At 50.4% G+C, this 22752-nt stretch overlaps 2 protein-coding genes across 2 annotated transcripts; one reads left to right on the forward strand and one right to left on the reverse strand.

Annotated features, from left to right (window-relative positions):
* Nucleotides 1–250: 250 nt before the first annotated feature.
* On the reverse strand, nt 251–3463 carry MAFF (MAF bZIP transcription factor F). The gene is made up of 3 exons (XM_042838069.1): nt 3411–3463; nt 2711–2764; nt 251–1951 (listed from the first exon to the last, which is right to left on the reverse strand). The coding sequence occupies exons 2-3, from the start codon at nt 2744–2746 to the stop codon at nt 1538–1540; spliced, it is 450 nt and encodes a 149-aa protein (XP_042694003.1). The 5' UTR covers nt 2747–2764; nt 3411–3463; the 3' UTR covers nt 251–1537.
* Nucleotides 3464–3774: 311 nt separating this feature from the next.
* Nucleotides 3775–22507, forward strand: PLA2G6 (phospholipase A2 group VI). The gene is made up of 16 exons (XM_042837710.1): nt 3775–4113; nt 4365–4580; nt 5430–5610; nt 7320–7507; nt 12352–12448; nt 13346–13528; nt 13734–13842; nt 14394–14543; nt 16160–16250; nt 16849–17012; nt 17511–17661; nt 17831–17967; nt 19153–19307; nt 20060–20227; nt 21222–21295; nt 21599–22507. Exons 1-16 carry the CDS (start codon nt 3929–3931, stop codon nt 21738–21740), a joined length of 2391 nt encoding a protein of 796 aa, XP_042693644.1. The 5' UTR covers nt 3775–3928; the 3' UTR covers nt 21741–22507.
* The last annotated feature ends 245 nt before the right edge of the window (nt 22508–22752 follow it).

Raw genomic sequence — 22752 nt, forward strand, 5'->3', positions numbered from 1 at the left:
TTCTCTGAACCAATTTTGGGTTTGTAATGCTTCCAATGCAGCACCATGCTTTCAGAGAGAAACCTTCCCCAGTACCCAACCTGAATTTCTCCTGGCACAACTTAAGGCCATCACCTCTTCTCCTATTGCTGTTGCCTGGGAGAAGAGGCCAACCCCACCTAACTACTACCTCCTTTCAGGTCATTGTAGACAGCATTATGGTCTCCCAAGACAGCTCTAGAAGTTCAAGAAAGACCAAACGCACTCTCTGTGGAAAAAAAAAACAAAAGAACTCCCTTTATTTGTAAAGTCTACAAAATACAGAGGACTCAGGTAGGACACATACTGTAAGTCAGAAAATAAATAGTATTTTTTTTTTTTTTTGCTCTATATAAGATAAAATGTGATTTGCATATATAAAATATAAAGTACGGCTCTGTACCAACATCCTGGCTGTGCCGAGAGGCGGAATGGCAAAGAGGACGTGAAAATAACTTAGGTTCGTGCAATAAATAAACCCAGGGGGAGTGGGATAGAGGGGATGCTAACAGTGCCCTCGGGGCGGGCACCTCTCTGGGTTGGGACGGAGGCTGCAGCCGAGGGCGGCTGGCGTGGCGATGCCCAGACCTCTGTGCTGATGTCCAAGCTGGAGGAAAACCCAAGGGAGAAGCTGCCTGCCAGGCATCTCCCAGGAGTTGGATGCTCTGCCCTCCAAACCCCTCTGTTTCCTCACTTAGTGCAGCCCAAGCCCTGGAGCAAGTGGAGCGCGGGGCTTGGCGGGGCCATCCAAGCGGGGCTGTGTGCAGCAAAACAGCAGTTATCTGCACTCCAGCTGCCTCCACTTCCTTCCTGCCACTGCCTCTGTGTTCCAGGCGCCCAGTTAGGCTGAGTATCTCACTCAGGTCACGAAGAGGCGTGAAGGATGTGCATGATGGGGAGAAAACAGCCCCTCCACGTCTCCATTTTGTCTCGCAGCCCCCAGATGTCTCCTGCCCAAGGGTCCCCCTCCATTGCTGTCACAGTGCTATGCCATCCCACTCACCCCGACCTGCAGCCACTTTCTGTTCCCCTCCAATCTGCACGTTCTCTTGCCATCTTCACCTTTTCTCCCTGGGCCCAATGCTGACCCCATTCATCCTCATCTTTCTGCAAAACCCTCTCCCCCTTTCCCTCTCTGGCACATGCTCCTGAGAGCGCCTGCCCTGCACTCAGCTCTCCCAAAAAATGGGGTGCACTGTGTTTTCCTGCCAGCTTGGAGCTGTGGGGGTGTTTCCCTGCCTCCATCCATTCACATGGACTCATCCCCTCCTGCACGCACCCACTGATGCAGCAAGGGATGGGACCACAGGGCAGTGCCGGGCTTTGGGCTTCCCCCATGGGATCTCCAATAAGGTGCTGTCCCACCCGGCACACACATGGTGGCAGTCCTGCCTACAAGCGGAGGTCTGGGGACCAGAGGGAAGGATTTGGGGTGCAGCTCCCAGCAAAGGAGAGCCTCAAGTATGTAAAGGAAGACGCCCTGGGGGGGACAGTGCCCAGCCGAGGGACGGGGCCAGCACTAGGAGTAGGCAGCCTGGTTGGCACCGGACTTGACGATGGTGATGACGCTGGCAGTGGCCACTTTGGCAGGTGGCCCATGGGCAGCCACAGTGCGGGCAAAGCCCTGCAGGGCCTCATACTTGCCACGGAGAGTGTCAAGCTCCAGGCGCATGGCAGCATTCTCCCGGGCAAGCTTGTCCACCTCCCATTCCAGCTCCATCTTCTGCTTCTGCAGCTCTTCCTTCTGGCAGACACGCTTCACCCTGCAGCTGGCAGCGTAGCCCCTGTTCTTCAGCGTCCGTCGTCGCTGCTTCAGCCTGGCCACCTCCTCCTTGGAAAGGCCTCGCAGGTGGTGGTTGAGCTCCCGCACCGACAGCCCCATCAACTCTTCATCAGACAGCAGCGGTGTGTTCTCTCCGAGCTCTCGCTTCACCTGTCGGGTGGAGGAGCAGGTGAGATCCCAATGCCAATCCTCAGCACAAGACCACCAAGTGCCAAGCACCAGTGTTAGACCCTTCCCAAATGCCAACCCCTTTCTCCGCTCCCCAACACCAATCCCCAGTGATGCATCTCTCCAGTGATGGACCCCCCCCCCAACCCCAATGCCATTCCTGGACCCCAAGGCCAATCCCTCATGCTGCAGCCCCAGTGCCAATTCCTCATGCTGGGGCTCCCTGAGGCTGGACCTCCCCAGTGTGATTTCCCCATGCTGCAGTTCCTACTGCCAGCTCCCCATGCTGGACCTCCTCAATGCTTATCCCTCATGCTGGACTTCTCCCAGTGCCAATGCCTAGCACCAGACTTCCTGATCCTGATTTATCAACTCTTTGAAAGGGTAGATAACAGCAGGACAAGGGGAAATGGTTTTAAGTTGAGGAGGCAAGATTTAGGCTGGATGTCAGGGGGAAGTTCTTTACTATGAGAGTGGTGAGGTGCTGGAAAAGGCTGCCCAGAGAAGTTGCAGATGCCCTGTCCCTGGAGGTGTTCAAGGCCAGGTTGGATGGGGCCCTGGGCAGCCTGGTCTAGTATGAAATGGGGAGGTTGGTGGCCCTGCATGTGGCAGGGGGTTGGAGATTCACGATCCTTGAGGTCCCTTCCAATCCTGGCCATTCTGTGATTCTGTGACCCTGGACCTCCTGATGCCAGCACCTGTTGCTGGCCCCCCACATCCCTCATTTTCCCCAGCGCTCACCTTTAGTGCCTTGGTGGACAGCCCATCTGCAGCCATGGTCGCCCCGTACCGGCCCTATAAAACACCCAAGGGAAGAGCAAATGAGTGCCAGCACGGGGATACGGAGAGTGATACGGGGACACGGAGAGTGATGCCGATCCCCGCCCAGCTCCACCTCACTCCTTTATACGAAGCTCATAATAATGGCACATAACCACAACAACGAGGGAAGGCCCTCCCCGAGGACGCAGGGGAGCTCCCTCGGAGGAGGGCAGCGCGGGGGGAGCCTGGCCGAGGCCCGCGGTGGGGTCGAAGGGTGAGGGCCGCGTCCACGTCGCGGGGACGGGCGATCGGGCGCCGTCTCACCGTGATTCAGCAGCGCTGGGGGAGGGGGGGGGGGTGGGGTAAGAGTCACCCCTTCTGCCCCCCGCAACCGCAACTTTTCTTCTTGCGGGGGGCAGAGATGACGGCGGGGGGGCGCCGGGTTGATTTTTCTCCCCTCCGCCATTACGGGAGGAGAGGGCCCGGTGCCCGAAGCGGCCCCAGTTCCAGACCACCCTCCTCCACCCCCCCTCTCGCCAAAGTGCCGTTGGGGGCAAAGCACGGGAGGAGCTGAGCTGATGCAATCAGGGCCGGGGGTGAGACGCGATCCCCGAGCTCCCACCGCCCGCCCTACTCCGGAAACTCCCGATCCCCCGCCCCGACCCCGCTGGAGGCTTACCGGAGGCCGCGTTTTGTCGCGGCGCTGTGCTGCGCTACGCAGAAGGGGTGCGGTGGGGCGGGCGGGCGGGCTCGCTGCGCTCCGACCCGAGCTCCGCGCGATTACTCACCCGCGGATTCCTTTCATTCATAAAAACACAGTCATGCGGTGACGTCACCTTTCCTTCGCCCCGCCCCCGGGGGGTCCGGTCCGGCCCCGCCCCGCCCTCTCCGCCCTTTTCAAAGATGGCGGCGCGCGGCTCCTCCCTTCAGCTCTCCACCGCCCTTCTCTGGGATGGAGGCCCGTTGGCCCCTCCCCATTGGCCCTTCCCCGAGAGCGGCGCAGCTGATTGGTCCGCTCTGGGGCAGCAAGGGCGGCGGGGCCTGCGGGCCTTGGCTCACCTTAGGCCCCGCGGGCGCTGCGGGGAAACGGCCGTTTTTCCCGTAAAGGGGAAGGCGGTACAGGAACCGAGAGTTGCCGGCTCCGGGTTCTCAGTCCTCGGTTATCTCTCGCAAGGTCGAGCTGGGGAGCTGCGTGCCATGCAGTTCCTCGGGCGGCTCTTCAGCCAGGCGTTCAGCAATCCGTATCGCGTGAAGGAGGTGCCCGCCGCCGACTATTCGGGGCAGAGCAGCCTGCGGGAGGACGGCCGGGTGCGGCTCTACAGCAACGGCCGCTGCTGGGACGGAGTGCTGGTCAACCCCCAGAGCCCGGGGGTGGCCTTTCGGTAGGTGCTGGGCCCTCAGGTGTCTGCTTAGAGCCTGGAGGGAGACCTGATAGAGCACGGTGGCACAGGCTGCCCAGGGAGGTGATGCGGTCACCGTCCCTGGAGGTGTTCCAGAGCCGTGTGGATGTGGCACTGAGGGATGTGGTCAGTGGGCACTGTGGGGATGGGCAGGAGGTTGGGCTGGATCATCTTAGAGGTCTTTGTACCCTTAATGATTCTATGCTTACTTCTCCCTTTCACCTCTCCTCCAGGCTCTTCCACCTCGATGATGAAGCAGAAGCCCTGGTGTGCTTTGAGCGCTATGCTGGCCACCTGCGGCCGTTCTATGAGAGCTCAGCCCAGCCCCTGTCGCTGGAAGTTCTGCAGCAGCTCAGTGACTGCATCCGCAACCACCCCAGCTGGTCCTCGGCACATGTAGCAGTGGAGGTTGGCATGCATGAGACCTTCCGACACAACCGTGTACTCAGGTGAGAATGCGGAGCAGGCTCCTGTGGGCCTGGTGTTGTTTGGGCTGTGCTGAGGTGTCTTTGATCCTGCTGCTCTGGATCATAGGCTCACAGAATGGCCTGGATTGAAAATGACCTTAAAGATCATCTAGTTTCAACACCCCTACCTTGGGCAGGGCTGCTGCCCACCAGCTCAGGCTGCCCAGAGTTTCACCTGACCTGGCCTTGAGTACCACCAGGATGGAGCACCCACAACTTCTCTGGGCAGCCTGTGCCAGAGCCTCACCGTTCTCTGAGTAGAGAATTTCTTCCTATCGTCCAATCTAGATTTCCTCTCTTTTAGTTTAAAGTCATTCCTCTTTGTCCTATTGCTATCAGACCATGTAAAATGTCAGTTCTCCTCCTGTTTGTAAACTCCCTTAAAGTTCTGGAAGGCCGTAATGAGGTCTCCCCAGTGCCATCTATTCTCCAGTCTAAACAAGCCTGAGAAAGACTGAACTATTTTGCTGAAGACTGGCAACCCTTGTGGACCTGTTTTTCAGAGAGAGGGTGTTGCTCACTGTAAACTGCAAGAGAGGAAAAGGGTTTTGATCACAAACTCTCATTCTCTTTCTGTAGGAACATTCCCATAGGGTAGAGGAAACCAGCAAGGAGCTAGCGCATCAAGAGATCGATCACAACATCTCTGCCTGGTTGCTGACTGCTGTCTGTATTCTCTGTTGTTGTGGGCAGACAGAGCTGCCTTTGGGCATGCACAGAGGAAGGGGCTGTGTGTCAGGAGGAGGGTCTATGGTAGGGCTGGGTCTTTGCAGAGGTAGGTCCTTGTCTTTGCAGCCTCTCTATGCTGTAACATTTCTTCTTCTCTTACAGCTGTGTGAATAGCACAGACAGTGAGGATGGCTGCACTCCACTGCACCTGGCGTGCCGCAAGGGAGACATGGCCTGCCTGCAGGAGCTGCTGGACTGCCGTGCACGAGTGGATATTACAGACAGGAAAGGAGAGACAGTTTTCCACTATGCTGTGCGAGGAAGCAACCCCTATATTATTGAGGTGGGAGCAGTCTCAAAGCTGGAAGAAGAGGGATTGGGACTTTTCCTTTCTATGCTGTGAGAGAAAGAGGGGATGATAGACAGGGGCCGCAGTCTGGGGTAGTGAATGGCAGCTAGCTATGCTGCAGCATCCATGGGAATGCCTGAACCTGGTTTCAGCCCCTTTCTTCCTCCCTACTTACTGGTGCAGTTTCCATAAGCAGGTTCCATGTTCCACCCTGCAGTGGAACAGGGTTGTAAAGCAGTGGTTTCCTCAGAAAGTATCCTTTGGCATTTGCTTCAAGCCTTAATCCTAACTTTCCTCAGACCTTTGGCTGTCCCTTCAACATCTCCTCTCAACAGGGCTTTTAGATCTGGGTAGAGCACTTCCAAAAAGGGCCTTCAGGCTACCAAGGGTGTGTGTGTTCCCTGCAAACTCAGGCTCTGGTTTGGAGCTGCCCTGGGCTTTCCCGAGCCTGCAGAACCTGTTGGAACTGAGCAGTTCTGGTGACACAATCAGAGCCTCGAGGCAGAGTGACTGGGTTTGCAAGGCTGTGGGTTCCTTTCCGCTTTGCTCCTCAGGTCTGGACCCGGTGCCAGACAGGCCCTCGCCTGCAGCTGCACCAGCTGTGTTTGCCCAATGCCTCTTGTGACAGCTCTCCTGTTGCCTGCCAGACAACGGAGAGATTTCCTAATGTGTGGTGGCAGAGGGATGATGAACAATCAGGGTTTGCCACACTGTGGGGCAGGACAGTTAGGACCTTTGTATTATAAAGATGTTTTCCTCCTGTATGTCTCTAATGGTGGCAGCTCAGCTTGTTAAAGATATACTTTCAGTTTTGAACTATCTTGAGCTTGTTTCTCTTTCAATTCCTGGCTAAACCAAGGAAAATAAATTCCTGTTTTTCTTATGTACACTGGGACTTTCAGTGTTCCCACTGTATGGCAGTGGGTTAGCTTGTAACAAACTGGTGTTGTGGCCTAACCTGTATAAGCAGCAAAGCATCACATAGCCACTCACTCGCACCCCACTCCCCCAACTGGATGGATGGGGAGAGAGTCAGAAGAGGGAACGTTAGAAAACTTGTGGGCTGAGAAAAAAGGCAGTTTAATGAGAAAGGACAAAAAAAATGGGGGAGCAGGGGAGGAGACAAGCAATGTAAAACACAATTGCTTACAGCCAGCCACTCTCTGAGCAACAGAAGCTTTCCAAGCCTGCTCCCTGAGTTCCTTTGCTGGGCACAGCTTTGTATGGTATGGAATGGTTAGTTGGGGTCAGCTGTACTGACTGTGTCCCCTCCCAGTACCTTGTGCAACCCCAGCCTTGCTTACAGGCAGCTTGAGAAACACAAAAAAAATCTTGTTTCTGTGCGAGCGCTGCTTGGCAACAACTAAAACATTGTATTACTTTACGTTACTTTATCAGCATTATTTTCATCATAAATCTGAAACATAGCACTGCATAAGCTGCTGTGGGAAAAAAAATTAAGTATGAAAACCAGGGTAACCACTTAGCATGCAGCGGATCTGAAATTTACAGGTAGAAGAGAAGAATTCCTTCGAACATCTCCCCACATGTATTTTAAACAGTCACATTTGTAGCTGAAGCAATGGTGGAACTGCAGGGAAGGGTGAGCTCCTGCCTGCTGGCTGGGTGTGGTAGCTGATACGAAGAAGCTGCTGGTTCCAGTGAGTGCTGTCTTCTATTCATTTATTTCTTGCTCTTCTCAGCTCCTGAGCAGTGCCCCGACTGTTGGCGTGAACCACCTGAGCCACGAAGGGCTGACCCCTCTGTATCTTGCTTGTCAGCTGGGCAAAGAGGACATGGTTCGGTCTCTGCTGAAGTGCCGCGCCAGCTGCAATGTCATGGGCACAGTGGGCTACCCCATCCATGCAGCTCTGAAGTACTCCCAGAAGGGGTAAGTAAAACTGTGTGAGTCAGTGCAGGCATGCGGCAGGAGCAACCACGGGCTGTTACCTCACTGATTGTGGGTTCCTTTGGGCAGCAAGCAAGCAGACACACACATGCACCACTACAGGCCCCGCTAGGCTTGCTCCGTGCTGGAGGGTCACAGATTTGTTTATCAGGGGTTTGCACTGACATAATTTACTACTGTACTTTGATTCTCACTGTGCCCTCATCTACTCTGCACAAGGCGGGAGCCCCAGCACTCAGTTGGGTGCTTCCAATTCCACCTAATATCCATGCTGTCTACTTACAGGTGTCAGACACTCAGGACAAGCAGCAGTGGGCATGCTGGGTATGCTAGATGCGTTTTCCTATGCTGCTACTCTTCATGCTTTGCATTTTTCTATCTGCAGGGTCACTTGAGCATATTTACAATCTTCCTTGGCAATCTGTCCTCATCCAGACTTCTGTTCTTAACTTATTCCTCTCCTTTCTCATAAGTGCCTGCTGCTGAGGCTAGCAGTGTGGGACAGTGTGATATACAGAGGCAGGTAACAAAACATACAGGAAAATAAACATAAAAACATACGGTGTTCTGAGTTAGGAGTCCTGCTCCTCCTGTCATGGAGTTAAGCCACACAGCAATCAGCCAGTAGATTGTTTCATTCGATGCTTTAAGTCCTGAGGACACTGAACGTGCTTCACAGTAGTTAATTCATTGGTTGTGTTGAGGCAGCATGTACTTTCAAACTCAGAGCAGCGTTTCTGGTGTTGAAGGAGGTTGTTCATCGCCAGTCAGTGTAAGGATCCTTAGCATACAGCAGTTACTACCAAATTGAAGGCAACAGTTACCTTTGTTCAATGCAAACCTTGTGCAAGGACAGGCGTCAAGCGCTCTGTGTTTGCTACTGAGAAATTATAACAATGAGGAGTTGTTTCCAGTAGAGGCCAACCAAACCCAAGTGTTTACACACTGGTCTCGCAGAGATTGTCTGTGCTTGTAGAGCAAGACTCCAAAGCAACCCGTGATAAGGAAGGAAAATACAAGTGTCATCTCCTTGCAGTAATACATAGGCCATTGCTCCAGTTCCTTCAGGTAATGTTACTCTGGGTTTGGTAACCTGACATGGGACAATCACTCACACAGACTCGCACTTTTTCAATTGCACTTCAGTTTTTGTGATGCCAATAGTACAATTCCAGTGCTGTCTTCCTCAGGTGAGGCACGGTGTCTATGGAAAATGCTTGGAATACAGAAACTTTAAGAGTTGGATGTGAACAGAAGATGTAGAATAAGGGGAGAAGTTGGAGTACAGAGCCGCACTGCACTCTCAAGTTATTATATGAATTATCACATCTAGATTGGTAGATCGTGGCCTATTATGATCTCACCACACAGTTCATCATTGTAAACAACTCTCTTTCCCCTGTGGTTAATGCTTGAAGAGAGATAGCATCCAGAAGAACTTCAGTCTTCATCATATTTTGTATTGGAGGCGTTGTGATCTGATCATAGGGTGTTTGATTATGAATATTGCAATTTCACCAAAAAAAAAAGATCTTTAGTAAGATATAAATAAACTCAATGGTGTAAAGTTTAAGTACTGTTTAACACTTTAAATTATTCTTACAGCATCCCATGCATTCTTTCTGTTAAGCCTTTAGCTTGAGGATGGTGGGAAATGTGGAATATTCAATTTGTTCCTGGCTCTTTAGGCCAGTCTTGGACATTACATCCAATGAAGTGTGTTCCTTGCTCACAGTGTATTTGGTGAGGAGGTCCATACTGATGACTGAGTTATTCTGATGCTTCAGTTGTGCTCCACTGATCGATGGATTTGTTGGATTTAACAAGGAACTGTACTGATGTCTATCCACAACAGTAAATATATATCAGCACCCTATCAGTGGGGACAGTGAGACAATTTAATCAACCTGCCAGGTATTCAAAGCCCACTGACCCTGTTTTCTTTTTCCTTGGGGTCTACACGTGGCCCTTAAGTGTATCTGCATACAAACAGTGCAGTTATGTACACATACATGTGGAATAACAAAGGGGTTCAATTGTGAGCAGTGTCCCATGCAAGCACAAATGAGCTCATCAACATCCACAAGCAATATGAACATTTATATTGAGCACGTACTTTGTTGTTGTATCATCTGCTTCCCTCTTATTTTGCATCTTTTGATTGAATGAGTTGTGCCTTATTTTTTAGATATATTCTTGTATGTGTTTCCAATCTTGTTGCCCTGTGCTTACCCCCCATGCCAAGTAATGAATATGCCAACTTCTTGGGCCCAGCTCAGTAGCTGCATTGTGAGGTTTTTGTATACAACCCAGCTGTTGGTGTAGAAGCAGTGTGCCTTCCCTCCTGGGATGGCCAGGGATTGGATGCCTGTACACCTGTTTGCCCCAGTGGAATTTCTGGGAATGGAGCATATGCAACTGCTTTCCATTGACTTTAGCCAGTAGCCATTCGTTGGTAAAACCAGGCATCATTTTATGCTCTTCTGTTAACAGGTCGTAAGGGGGAGCTTCCTCCACAGGAGATACAGGGTGTCTCCTTGCTGACTTTTTGTCCCAGGCATTTGCCACAGTTCCCACCAGAGTGTGCCATCTGTAGTAGTTCTAGTTCAAATGTATATCCTTGTCTATGGGTGTCTAGTGGTGCATGCTTGATTTTTGCAGGCATCGAAGGCTTCTTGTTCCTTGGTCTGCTGCCAAACAATTTTCTTCCTAGTCAATACCAGAGTTGTGAATTTCGTGCTGTTGCTTTTTGTTTGTTTTCTGTGAGTGTAGCCATGTCTGCATGACTACTCGCAGACCTGTAACTGTGAGTTGGAGGTGACTATTCAGTTCTTTCTGGTCTACAGTCATTCACCAAGCGTCTCTACTATTCAGTGGGAGACCTGCCAAGCCTTCCTTCCTGCTGTGCTGACATTTGCCAGTGCTTTGCCTTGAGGTGGCAGGTGTGGTGGAGGGGGATGACTTGCCATTGGCACAGCATTTCAGGTGTTGTGATCCTGTCTGTTTCTTGTGGGACACCAGCTTGCACAAGATCATTTCACCTTTGTTTCCTCATCACCCGTGAGGAAACTCCTTTTGGTTTTGCTGGTTTTCATTTATTCACCACCCATAAAGATGGCCCTGAAATTATGACCTCAGCTCCCTTCAAGGTATTGGTAAGGTGCCTCTGTTACCAGTAGCTCTTGTGACTGCCCTGTCCACATTGGCTCCTGTAATTAGTGCATAAGCCATCCCCATCTGCTGCACTAGACTAATGCCTTCTTCTAGTACACACCAATTTCTGAGGGATGACAATGATTTGGCAAGATTTGTAAATGCTTTTAGAACTGCTGCACACAACGTGTGATATGGCAGAGGTGTTGTAATACGGCTGCCTGTTGGAATCCCTGATCTCTTGGAGTTGAGCGTGTTCTCAGATCCGATCGTTGTGGGCTGTGGGTCTTTTTCACCCATTAATAAGTAGATAGATGCAGTGCCACTACACTGAGTCACCAAACTCCATGCCTTCCCCTCTCTGCTGCCAATCTCTGTAATTCCTTTAACTCTTTCAGGATATAAGTATGTGTGATCTGTACCTCTCTGTCCATTCACTTCTGCCTCGTCAGGGTTGTGCTGCCACCACCTCTCTGCCCTTCCAGCTTAAATTCAATCTTGGAGTCCAAGTCCCTCCAGATATTGCCATCCCATTCCTTGGCATCCCACAGAAGTTTCAGAGTAAGAGTAGTAACTTCTGAAGCTGAAACCTCAATTTTCACATATCTGTGCCTTCATTTTTTTTCCTGCACTTTTCCATTCTCCGGACTATGCGTTCCCATCTGCAGGTTCACTTGAGCATATTTACAATCATTCTCCTACATGTATCAGATATCAAGAGAAAGACACGTACACACAAAAAAAGAAGAGTTTATGAACTACTTTTTTCTCACAGTAAGCTGTGAGAAGATGACTTACCAGTGCTTAAAAATCATTAATTTGCTGTAACCCTGCCTTTGAGTGCTTTGATCCTAATAAGCTTTCATTCCAAAGCCTATTTCTTCCTGTCTCCTGTGGGCCAATGGTACTCTTGGCCCTTAATTAATACACTTTGAACCTGAATCAAAAGACATGATACTTATTTCCTGTTTTCTTTTTCAGGGACAAATTTAATTCTCTTTGTATGTGCTTTGTAATGCTTATTTTCATGGTGTCCCAGTCCTACAAGAAGGACTCATAGTTGAGCTGCTGCCAACTGATTTTTTCAGCATTTTGAAAACTACTTTCCATGTTAGAGAGACCTTCCCAAGCCAAAAACATGCTTGGGTTCCTTATTTTGCAATTGGGCTTCATCACTTTCACAACTTGGCATTGTTTTGGAGTGGACATTTGCAGGCACTGGACACTAATCACAATAGATGTGATTTTTTTTTTTTCTCTCCTAGGCAAGTAGATTGGTAATTTCAGCAAGTATTGAACTATTTTAGTTTTATCCCCAAGTTTCCATGGGGAGAAGGATGAGAGAGGGCACGTTTCCCTCCAGCTCTTCAGATTTTCCAGAAATATCATATTCGTACATTGGGGAAGCACCCAGGTGTTGCTCCCAACTTGGAATTGGGAAGGGATTATGCAGTCTCTGAACACTGCTGCTTGTATGCTTCCTGCTTCTCCCTTCCTTTCTGCAAACAGCAAAAATAAAACTGCTTTGCAGCTGAGGGACTTGCAGGTGCTGCAGCCAGCCAGCTGCTGCTGAAGGGCTTCCTGAAGGGCTCTGTGCAGAAGGCAGGTACTGACAGGAGTGAGGTCTTGAACTAAGGCAGCAGACACCCATCCCTTCATCTTATGTTTTCTAGGTGTGCCCAGGCTATCCTCGAGGTGGATGCCAGCCAGGTCCACTCCAAGGACCCGCGCCATGAAGCCGTCCCGCTGCACTGGGCGAAGAAGGCGGAGGTAAATAGAGTCCATGGCGAGATCCTGTGCTGCCACCCAGCGCCTGGTTAATTCCTTTCGCTGCTGACCTGGCCCTTCACTGAGTGCTTGTGTCAGAGCCCAGCCAGCTCAGTCCACGAGACAGCCCTGCTGCTGAGTTGATTGAGGCTGTTTGATTCTGTTTGCCCTCTGCTGATCGGTGCTGTTTGCTGCAGGGAGCAGTGGAGCCTTGCAATACAAAAAAGACTGGTGTGTGCTTGTTCTAGTAATTCATCCTTGGCTGTCAGCTGCCAGCTTGTTCCTTTTCCTTTTTGTCTGGGGAGAGATTGCACCGCTGTCACTGAAGCACGGTTACCCCTGGGGGGAGCTCTTGTCTCATTCCCTGACAGTTTCAAGAAAGGAAGCAGCTGGATGCTTTAAAAACTGCGAGGGGAGTGTGAGGTGGGCGCCTGGTGATGGTATATAGGTTGCAGTCATCTTCTGCCAGAGATAACCAGATCAGTGATGTGATGTATTATGCTGGTGCAGGTTTAAGAGCTTGTTTCAAGCAGAGAGTGCTCCAATGGAAGGACTGTTTTCCCTCCTGCGGTATCACATCCCTCTCAGAAGCATCCTGCAGAGGTTTTCTGCAAAATGAGTATGTTTGGCTTGCAGAGATCAAAAAGCAAATTTCTCTTCAGTCTCCATAGATTCTGGCTTGAGTTGTTTTTCTTCATTGATCTCAGCCAGTTGTTACACTCACAAATAAGACTCAAAACATCCAGAAGTTGTAGCAGATGGTGAACCTACCAGCTAGTTCCAAGTCCAGGTTTAAAGCTTGCTGCTCTTGCCCTGCTTGTCCGTGAGACTTGGCCTGTGTGAGCTGTCTTCATGATTGTTTTTCTTTTCTTCACCTGGCATGCACATGCTTGGGCACAGATGACACAGCTGCTGCTGAAGTATGGCTCTGAGGTGAACCTGACCAGCCGGACAGCTGACATGGCCCTGCACATCGCAGTCAAGAGAGGTCGTTTTGACTGTGCCATGGTACTGCTGACACACGGGGCCAACACCAATGCCAAAGGCCAGGATGGCAACACACCACTGCATCTGGCCATGAAGGTGAGATTTTTGCAGAGGCTGCTGGGGAGAAGAAGGCATTCTCCTGAAGGGCTGAGGCAGAGGCAGGTCCCTTTGAAATGTTGGCTGTTGTCCTTCGGGGGGAGTTTCCTTGCGTGTGCTTTGGCTAATGAAAAGAGGAAGGAGGGAATGAGGGATGTAGCTGAGGGAATCGTGGCTTTTGACTGAGCTTTCTCTTGTCTCCTAGCATGACCACCTGGATATGATCAAAGCAATTGTTGTGTTTGGAGGAGATGTTGAGATCCCTAATGATTTCGGGGAGACGCCAGGGCTGCTGGCAGCCAGGAACAGCAAAGGTGAGGGCCTACCTGAGCAGCTCTACAGGATGAACCTAGCATTCTGTCTCCCCTTCTTGGCTAAAAGAGTGCCTTGGAGAGGTGAAAACAGGCCAAGCATAGGCAACGCTTCTCCAAGATGCTCTCCCAGCTTCTAGTTGCTGGCAGTTGCTGAGCTAGTGCCATAGGCTTCATATTAATAGTCCTTGATTAATTTCTCCTCTGAGGCAGAGAAGCAAGAGAAAAAGCTGGCACACACACCCGCTCTTCAAGCCGTGGTGTTGGGCACTGCAGGCTCACAGCAGGATAACGGTGTGACTGAACAGCCTTGGCATAAGCAGGCATGGGCTGTTCTTCCACAGCAAGAAGTGTGCAGCATCCCCTTTAAGCAGCACACCTTCTGACCACAGATCCTGCTGCCTGTGGTAAGGCAGAGAGATCCAAGACATGCTGTTCCTGGGTCATCCCAGAGGTTTTATGAAGGTCAAGGCTGCTGTGAATGTGGCAGAGCCCCCGGTGTGTGCGTGCACTGATTCTCTTTCTGATCTGTGACTCCCCCACCATCACCTAAGGTGCGAACCGGAAAGTGCTCTTAGACCTGCTGCAAACTGTAGGGACCGAACGCTGCCTCCCAACCATTCCTGACTCCCAAAGTCTGGCACCATCTGCCGCCTCCTTCCTGGAAGGCCAACCTTCCCCGCGGAGCAGCTTCAACAGCTTAGGTAAAGCCTTCCCTGACCCTCCTTCACTCTCCTTTTTTTCTGGCTTCACAGCATTCTGGTTCTTTGGATAGCCTTTGCTCTGAGGACTGTCTCCTTGCTCTCACTTTCAGCTGTCTGTCCTCATCCAGCTGTTGCAGGATTCAGGTTCTTGTTTTCTCCTTCTTTCCTGTTTGCGTACTGTAAAGTCTACTACTCTAAACTTTTGTTTTATAGACCTGAAGTAATGCAGCTCTACGTAGAGGAAAGGCTGTTTCCCTCACTCCCTCACCCCCCTGGAAGAGGCATAGGACTTGTTTGCTTGCGTGCATTTTCTCCCCTGGGTCATGTCGGAAGTGGAGGCACTTGCCTTGAGGACATCCCACTGTTACGTTGTGCGTCAGGATATCAAAGTGTTGCTTGTTCATATCCCAGGAGCTAGTTGTTGGGAGAGGGAAGGGATGAAGTCTGAGGATAAGTGACCCTAGGCACAAGGTTTATATCATCCATAGGAAGATCCAAACACAGACATGTGTTAGTGCCATAGCCAGTACTCTGCACTACCCAGGCTTTGTGGGTAAGACATGGATCAAACTTTCCTCTTCCAGGGAGCTACAGAACTTGGGCAGAAGCAGCAGGGGCAGGCAGTGGGTGGGATGAGTTGGCTTGGCTCGGAGGGAGGCTCTGACAACATGTCAGGGGCTTTCAGGGAGATAACAGCTGCTTATGGTCTTCTTTCCCTCCCAAGCTTGGTGGTTTCCATTGCAGAGGCCTTCCAGTGGGGCAAGGGGTCAATCCCCCACAGGCTCTGGAGCGTGTCACCGCTGGCTGGTGGCACCAGGACTTTCTTCTCACCACGGCCTTGTGAAAGTGACCGGAGAGTTTCAGCTCTCATAAACTGCCAGAAAAAAACCCTTTTCCAGCATGGGACTCTGGCCTACAAAGAAACTCCTCACCGCGTTCTCTGTCATCCAGCTACCTCCCAACTTGGGCACTGGCAGCGATATTTAACCTCTTCCACATGTTCTTTCTTCTCTTGGTTTCACAGGCTGCCTTCTCACCTAGGCTGGATTGGTGCCCCGCACCCAGGGTGACCTGGGTTTACATCACCTGAGGGGTAATGACAAGCCACCCTGTCCCCAGAGCCTTCCTGCTTAGGTTACCTCAAAGGAGTAGATTTAGGTTTGATCTTATGGCTTGCAGCAAGCGGCATAGTGGGCAAGCTGCTAGGCTCTACCTTCTCTCTCACCTATTCTGCTTCTCCAAATCCTTTATCACTGCTAGCACCCCTCCAGAGGCCTGCTTTGAAGCATGGGGTTTCTCCTCTTTGGTGTGGAGTTTATTTTAGGGGATACCTTCTGGTTATGGGTAAGATGGCTTGTGTTTTCTGCAGAAAGCTTTATTCAGCTGGGAAAGGTGTTGGGTGTTTTCTCTGGAAATCATTTACCTTTGGGTGGGAAGTTTTGTGTACCATGATCAGCTTTCTGGGTACGGAGAGAAAGTGGGAGGAATAATTAAAAGCTTTCTAATTCATTAGGTATGATTTAGTTGACTGATAGCCCTGAGGCACTCATCGGAGGGTTCAGGTAGCAAAGTGGATTCTAATTTTTTTTTGCCCTTGAATGTTCATGACTCCCTAGGGTACAAGGACCTTCTGTATGTTTCTGCGACACTTGGGCAGTTCTTGAAGGCACCGGATGTCGTGGACTCACCCAGAGAGGGTGAGAGAAAGTAAGTGAGAGAGTTTCTGTTCCAGCTCCTGTGCACTTGAAAGTTAATGCTGTGTGCATAAATTCCTTCCCACCCACGCTCGTCGGTGTGGCATCCCCTGTCCTTTGGTGCAGTTTATGCCAGAAGCCCCCCCCTTCCACTCTGTTGCCTTGAATCTCCATTCTCATAAAGGACCATCTCCTGTTTCTTCCTGCAGCTGCAGCAGAGCCTGAAGTAGCAGGTGAAGCCCTTGCACTGTCTTTCCCTTCTGCTGCTGGGCACCAAATGCTGTTCCGGCTTAGTGATGTCTCCATCTTCACGTGCTGCTGCCCTGATGCTCACCCACCTCCTTTGCTGATTAGTGCACTGCCCTGATGGTGTCTGTGTGTACCTTGCCTTGTACACAGCAGAGGGAGGGTTGGCACTGAGGTGCTGCTAGCAGGAACTTAGGACTGTCCACATTTTGTTTGAGGCAATATTACTGTGTACTACTACTAAAGCCATTCTATGATTGTCCAGAGCAGTTTTCTTGTTACTGACCCAGTTTGCCGTGCCCAGGCCCTGTGCTGAGATCTGTGAGCCATCCCACAGCTCCCATCAGCTGTGTCTGTCTCTCCAGCTGCGACCGCCTCCTGAGTCTGGATGGAGGGGGCATCCGGGGCCTGGTGCTCATCCAGCTTCTACTGGCCATCGAAAAAGCTGCGGGCCGTCCCATCCGTGAGATTTTTGACTGGATCGCGGGGACCAGCACTGGGGGCATCTTGGCCTTGGCTATTGTACATGGTGAGGACAGTGCAAATAATGGGCCCTTTCTCACTCCTTTAGCACTCTTCTGGGAGGGACTGGGTGTGGGGTGGGAGCTGCCTCTCTAAGAGTCCTTTATCCCTACCTGAAAGAGGGATGTTCATCAGTGAAAGAAAACCTAGACCTGGGTTTGCAGTTGCTTCTCGTGTCAGTTGGTATCGAGCAGCTTTCTGGATTTTGGGGAGGGGATGCAACACAATGTTCTGTTCTTCCTGCTCTCCCTTACCTGATTTTATGACTAGGTGATTGGCACTTACCGCTAGGAAACTAAGCTCTAACTTCACCTTTCCTCTTTCGCCCTTCCCAGTCGTGCTGCTGATGGCCAAGCGTGTGGCAGAAAGCCTGGGAAAGGGATGGGGTTGGGAGTGTTACTTCCCTTCACCTTCTGGTCCTGGGAAGTCCGAGCTCTGATGTGCTGTTTGTTTGCCTGCCCTTCCTCCCTCCCTGTACTCCTGCTGATGCTCTTGCCTGCCTCAGGGAAGTCCATGGACTACATGCGCTGCCTGTACTTCCGCATGAAGGACATGGTGTTCCGGGGGTCTCGGCCCTACGAGTCAGAGCCCCTGGATGAGTTCTTGAAGAAGGAATTTGGGGAAAACACCAAAATGACAGATGTCCAAAAACCCAAGTAAGTCCTGCTTGGGGCTGTGCTGGTTGCTCTTCTGGGAGACTCTCAGCAGAGATGCTTAGCCACTCCATTGAGCAAATCTGCAGGACTCGTGATGTGCAGACGATTGAAGACATAAGCATGGGTTTTTTTACATTTTATCTTTGGTGTGTTGTTTCCTTTCCCCCAGAGTTATTGTGACAGGGACTCTCTGTGACCGACAGCCAGCTGAGCTCCACCTCTTCCGGAATTACCCCGTACCTGAGACAAAAATCTCCACTGAATACAAGACAGCTGCGACTTTCAAACCACTCACTCAGCCTGAAGGTAAATACTGGCATGCAGCAGTCTAGATGGTTGGTAGTCAAGGGGAAATCCTTCAGACACAGGAGATTAATTAGTGGTTGTCAACCCTGCCCATGGCAATGGGACTGGAACTAGATGGTCTTTGAATTGTCCCTTCCAATACAAGGCATCCTATGATTCCTGTTGCTCTGAAAATTGAGGTCTCTCAGCAATGGCTCATCCCTGTTCCTGAGTTGGTGGTTTGCTCCTAGTGATAGTGCCCTTTTCTACTCACCCTTCTTCCATCGGCTTCTCTTGTACCATGAACACAGACTGGCTAGTGAGGATTTTGAAGAAAGGGTCTGTTAGAGGACCCCTGCATGCAATCAGTGTACCTTCCCGTGGGCTCTCAGGAGCAAAGTAACATGGAGGAGCCTTGTAACTGAGCCATGAAACCCGCTCCAGCTTGCTGCTTTCGTTGTTTAGCAAATGGGACAGGTTCACAATTGGGGTAGTGGTGAGTGGGAAGTGAGTTTTTCCTATCTCAAAATGTAAGGAAAGTGATGAGGACATCTTGGTACCCAAGTCTTACGAGGAAAAACTGAGAGAACTGGGGTTGTTCTGTCTGAAGAGGAGGAAGCTTAGGGGAGACTTCATCCCTCTTTACAAGGATCTGAAAGGAGGTTGCAGTGAGCTGGGAATTGGCCTCTTCTCCCATTTGTAAGAACAGGACAAAAGCGAGTTGCCTCAAGTTGTGGCAGGGGAGTTTCAAAGGAGGAGCAGGGAATGTTTGGGGCAGAACCACACTCAAAACAACTTTGTCTCAGAGCAGTGCAGCAGTGGCACAGGCTGCCCGTGGAGGTGGTGCAGTCACCATCCCTGGAGGTGTTCCAGAGCCGTGTGAATGTGGCACTGAGGACATGGCCAGTGGGCATGGTGGGGATGGGCTGGAGGTTGGACCAGGTGATCTTAGAGATCTTTCCAACCTTCATGGTTCTGTGTTTTTCTATGTATGATCTTTTTAAATTAAAAACAACAACAACAATAACAACAGTAAAACAACAAACCCAATAAATAACAAACCCAACCCTGCTCTTGGGACAAAGACACACCAATCTCTACACTCTGGGCTTACTGATTTGCCTTGTGCAGGTGAAGGGGGGGGATGCTCGTTTCACACAGAAAAGCTGCTGAAAGAGGCCTGTGTGCTCCTCCTTCTCCTTTCAGACCAGTTGGTATGGCGTGCTGCTCGCTGCAGTGGTGCAGCTCCCACTTATTTCCGGCCAATAGGGCGCTTTTTGGATGGCGGCCTGCTAGCAAACAACCCAACCCTTGATGCCATGGCGGAGATTCATGAGTACAACAAGACTCTGATCAACAAGGTGAGAGAAATCCTGGCACTGAAAGGTAGCTGAGGCTTCATTGACTGCACTGGGCCACCTCAAAGGGGAAGACAGATTGGGAATGAACTCCTCTCCAGTGGAAAAGCAAATTAGTATTGCAGCATCCTGGAAAATACTGTATGGGAAGGGGGATATGTGTAGAGAATGCTGGCTGATAGGTGAAATGCCTTTTCTGACAAAGGTTTGAGGTGGGGGGGCAGGTATCATAGGGGCAGACCTTGCATATACTTGCTGCTTTTAGCACAGACGATTCAGATGGTGGTAGTGTGGCCCATGACACAGCTCTGCAAGGCCTTTTCCTGCCCTTACAAAATGGAGAAGACAATGGTAGGGCACTCTGCTCAGTGAATGCTTTCTGTGGTGTGCCCAGTTGCTCAGGAAGTTCAGTCAGTAGTGGCAGCCACCACTCCCTGTAGCAGAGAGAGGTTTATTCCCAAAATGACTGAATTAGTTGGACTGTTTCACAGCCATCTGGTCGTCTCTGTGGGAATCCCATGGGCTTGAATACATCTAGACCTGTAAGGCACAAAAGGATGTAACTATTACCTTTGAAGGCATGTAGATTAAAGCTGTCTCATCAGCCATTAATAAAGTGGGAGAACAGAGGCGAGAAAAGGCTACTGAGCCTTTTGCCTTGGTTTTCAGATCATCCACTAGACTTCTGTGAAATGCATGTTCTGCCATAATTGTCCGTTCTTGGAAGTAAATACGTGTGGTTTTTTTGTCCACAGGGTCAGAGGCAGAAAGTAAGAAAATTGGGGTTGGTGGTCTCCCTGGGGACAGGGAAACCTCCCCAGGTCCCGGTGTCCTCTGTGGATGTCTTCCGTCCTACCAACCCCTGGGAACTGGCAAAGACAGTCTTTGGGGCTAGGGAGCTCGGCAAGATGGTGGTGGACTGTGTGAGTACTGGGAGGAGGGAAAGAGGGAGAGCCTTGTGATTGCTCTCAGCGACGGAGCAAAGGTTTCAAGTCTTCAGTTTCTTCCGTTTGAAAGAAAACTGTATTTCCTTGGAATAGCTCCAGAGTTCAAGAATTGCTTTAAAAACTGTGGGAGCACAGCGGGTCTGAATTCCTCTCTGCCTGTTTGGGCAGGTAAAGGCAGGATGATGGTCAGTGAGCCATAGGAACACTTGCAGGTGTCAGTTTATGAGATCTGGAGTCTTTCCAGGGAGCGTGAATTATTGTCTGAGCAATGTGGACCAAAAAAAAAAAGAAAAAAAAAAAAAAGTCATGCTTCAGCATAACAACAAGTAATTTTTCTTAAGAACAGCTTTGTGATTCCCACTGGGACAATTAGCAAGTGCTAGAGGAGTGGGAGTGTTACTAATAAGAAGTAGCAGCTATAGCTGTGGTTAGGAGTGCGTAATAGGCATATAATTTTGCGTACTTCAGAAGGAAGCTCATTAGGTATTGTGCATGAATGAAAGTCAGAAGGAGCAAATTGAGGTTCTGACTGTAATCTTCACTCTGTTGCTTCATCTCTTTTTAACTTTCTAAAGCCTGAAAATAGCTGGGGGGGGATCCCTGTGTCTCCCCCAGTCGTTCTTTGTGCCATGATAGCACAGAGGGCCTGCAATATCACGGGCTGATTCTGGGTTGTGGAAAAGAAATGGGTAAAGCTGAAGTCCCAAGGAGGTGCACCCTGGGGATTTCTTTTGTGAATTTGTGCTGTTATGGAAGGAGGATCTGTAGGGTAAAATTCCTCGTGTCCTAAGGATCAGGAATGCTGTAACAAAGCCACTTCATTAATCTTCACCATCCAGGATGCATTTGTTCCTGCTTTTCCCTTTCCCTCTGGCTCGTGTAGTTCGGCCTGGTGCCAGGGAGCCTCTTGGAGGCAGGGAGAGGGCAGCACTGCCATCAGGCTCTAACTATGGGCCTGCTTCTCCCACAGTGCACTGACGCAGATGGCCCAGCTGTGAGTCGTGCCAGGGCCTGGTGTGAGATGACGGACATCCCATATTTCCGGTAAGAGCTTCCTTTCTGCTCTCTGCACAAACCTATTTTTATTCTCCAGAACCGGGCTGTGGCATGTGTCATCCCAAATCACATCCCTTCCAAAGGTGTGCCAGCCCAGACCTGGCCTCCTGCCCCCAATCCTACTGCTCCTGTGATACAATGGAGGATGCTGTAATACAGTGTAAGAGCTGACACACTGAGCATGCCTTACCCGGGATCCATTACTGGGATTTGGAGCATGCTAAGAGGATCCTTTGTGGATGTGCATGCTGCCCTGTTCTACTCAGAGTGATATTGTCTCGGTGTGTACAGGCTCAGCCCTCAGCTACACACAGATGTGATGCTGGACGAGGTGAATGACAGCGTGTTGGTGAATGCCCTCTGGGACACCCAGCTCTACATCTACCAGCAGCGGGAGCAGTTGGAGCGGCTGGTGCAGTATCTCTGCCGATGACTGACCTGGAAGTGTCCCTTCTGCATCCCAGAGGCAAGGAGCAGCAGATGCTGCAGCTTGGATTTGCCTTGAATCATGATGTTGAGGTGGGGGAAGGGACTGCCACTGCTAATAATAATTAGAAATTACTGATATTTAATAGACAACTGTGCACGTACACGTGCATTCCAGGACAGCTGTGAAAAACTGACAGTTACTGTCCCACTATAGGCTAATCTCCACTGCACTGTGCTTTGTTTTGCTGCCCTGCTATCTGAGCGTACAGCCCTTCCCAGAAGCCAGATCCCCAGCTATCATGAGCCAGCTGCAGTCTGTGCAGTACTGACAAAGCACCTTACTCCTTCCCACCTCACACAGTCGCCCAATACCTGACAGAGTTTCAAGGATTATTTTTCCCTGCTTGGGACAAGGTGGTTCAAAACGTGTAAGATGGTGAAAGGCATTTGTCTTTGATCAATATAGTTGGTTGAGAAGGGGGCAGAAATTCTGCAGCCTTCTGCAGTAGATCGATGCAACAGATGACTGACATTGGAAGAGCCAGTTGGCTTTTGTAACGCCCTTCCCTTTTGCCCTCAGTGACAGCTGGCAGCTCGGGTTCTGACTGCACCTGGGGTGGGAGCAGCCCCCCAGAACTGTTTTATGCCCCCTGTCGTGCTGTGATACTCTGCTCAAGGGCTGAAATGTGAAAACCTTGTGTCTTGTCCGTGGCAAGCTCAAGATGAGAGCTAATGCCTTGTCGTGGTAGAGAGATTCTCTTTTTACCTTTTTTACTGCTGGAAATCCCGGTGTGACTTCTATACTAAATGTTTCTGCAGCAAATTTTGCATATTTATAAATGATGTGTATCCACTGGAAGGAATTTTTTTGGAGTAACCTGAAAAACTGAAAACTTAAATCATTTGCTTTTGAGTGAATGGACTACTACTGTGAACAAAACCTAACTGGACTTGAAATAAAGAGAGCCTTGAATTTGGTTCCGTTGTAACGCAGTCTGTGGTTGTCTTGTTTGCAT

This window comes from Centrocercus urophasianus, unplaced genomic scaffold (assembly GCF_019232065.1).
Source record: "Centrocercus urophasianus isolate 14NV4802_14NV808 unplaced genomic scaffold, USGS_Curo_1.0 seq_73, whole genome shotgun sequence".
Taxonomy (NCBI): Eukaryota; Metazoa; Chordata; class Aves; order Galliformes; family Phasianidae; genus Centrocercus; species Centrocercus urophasianus.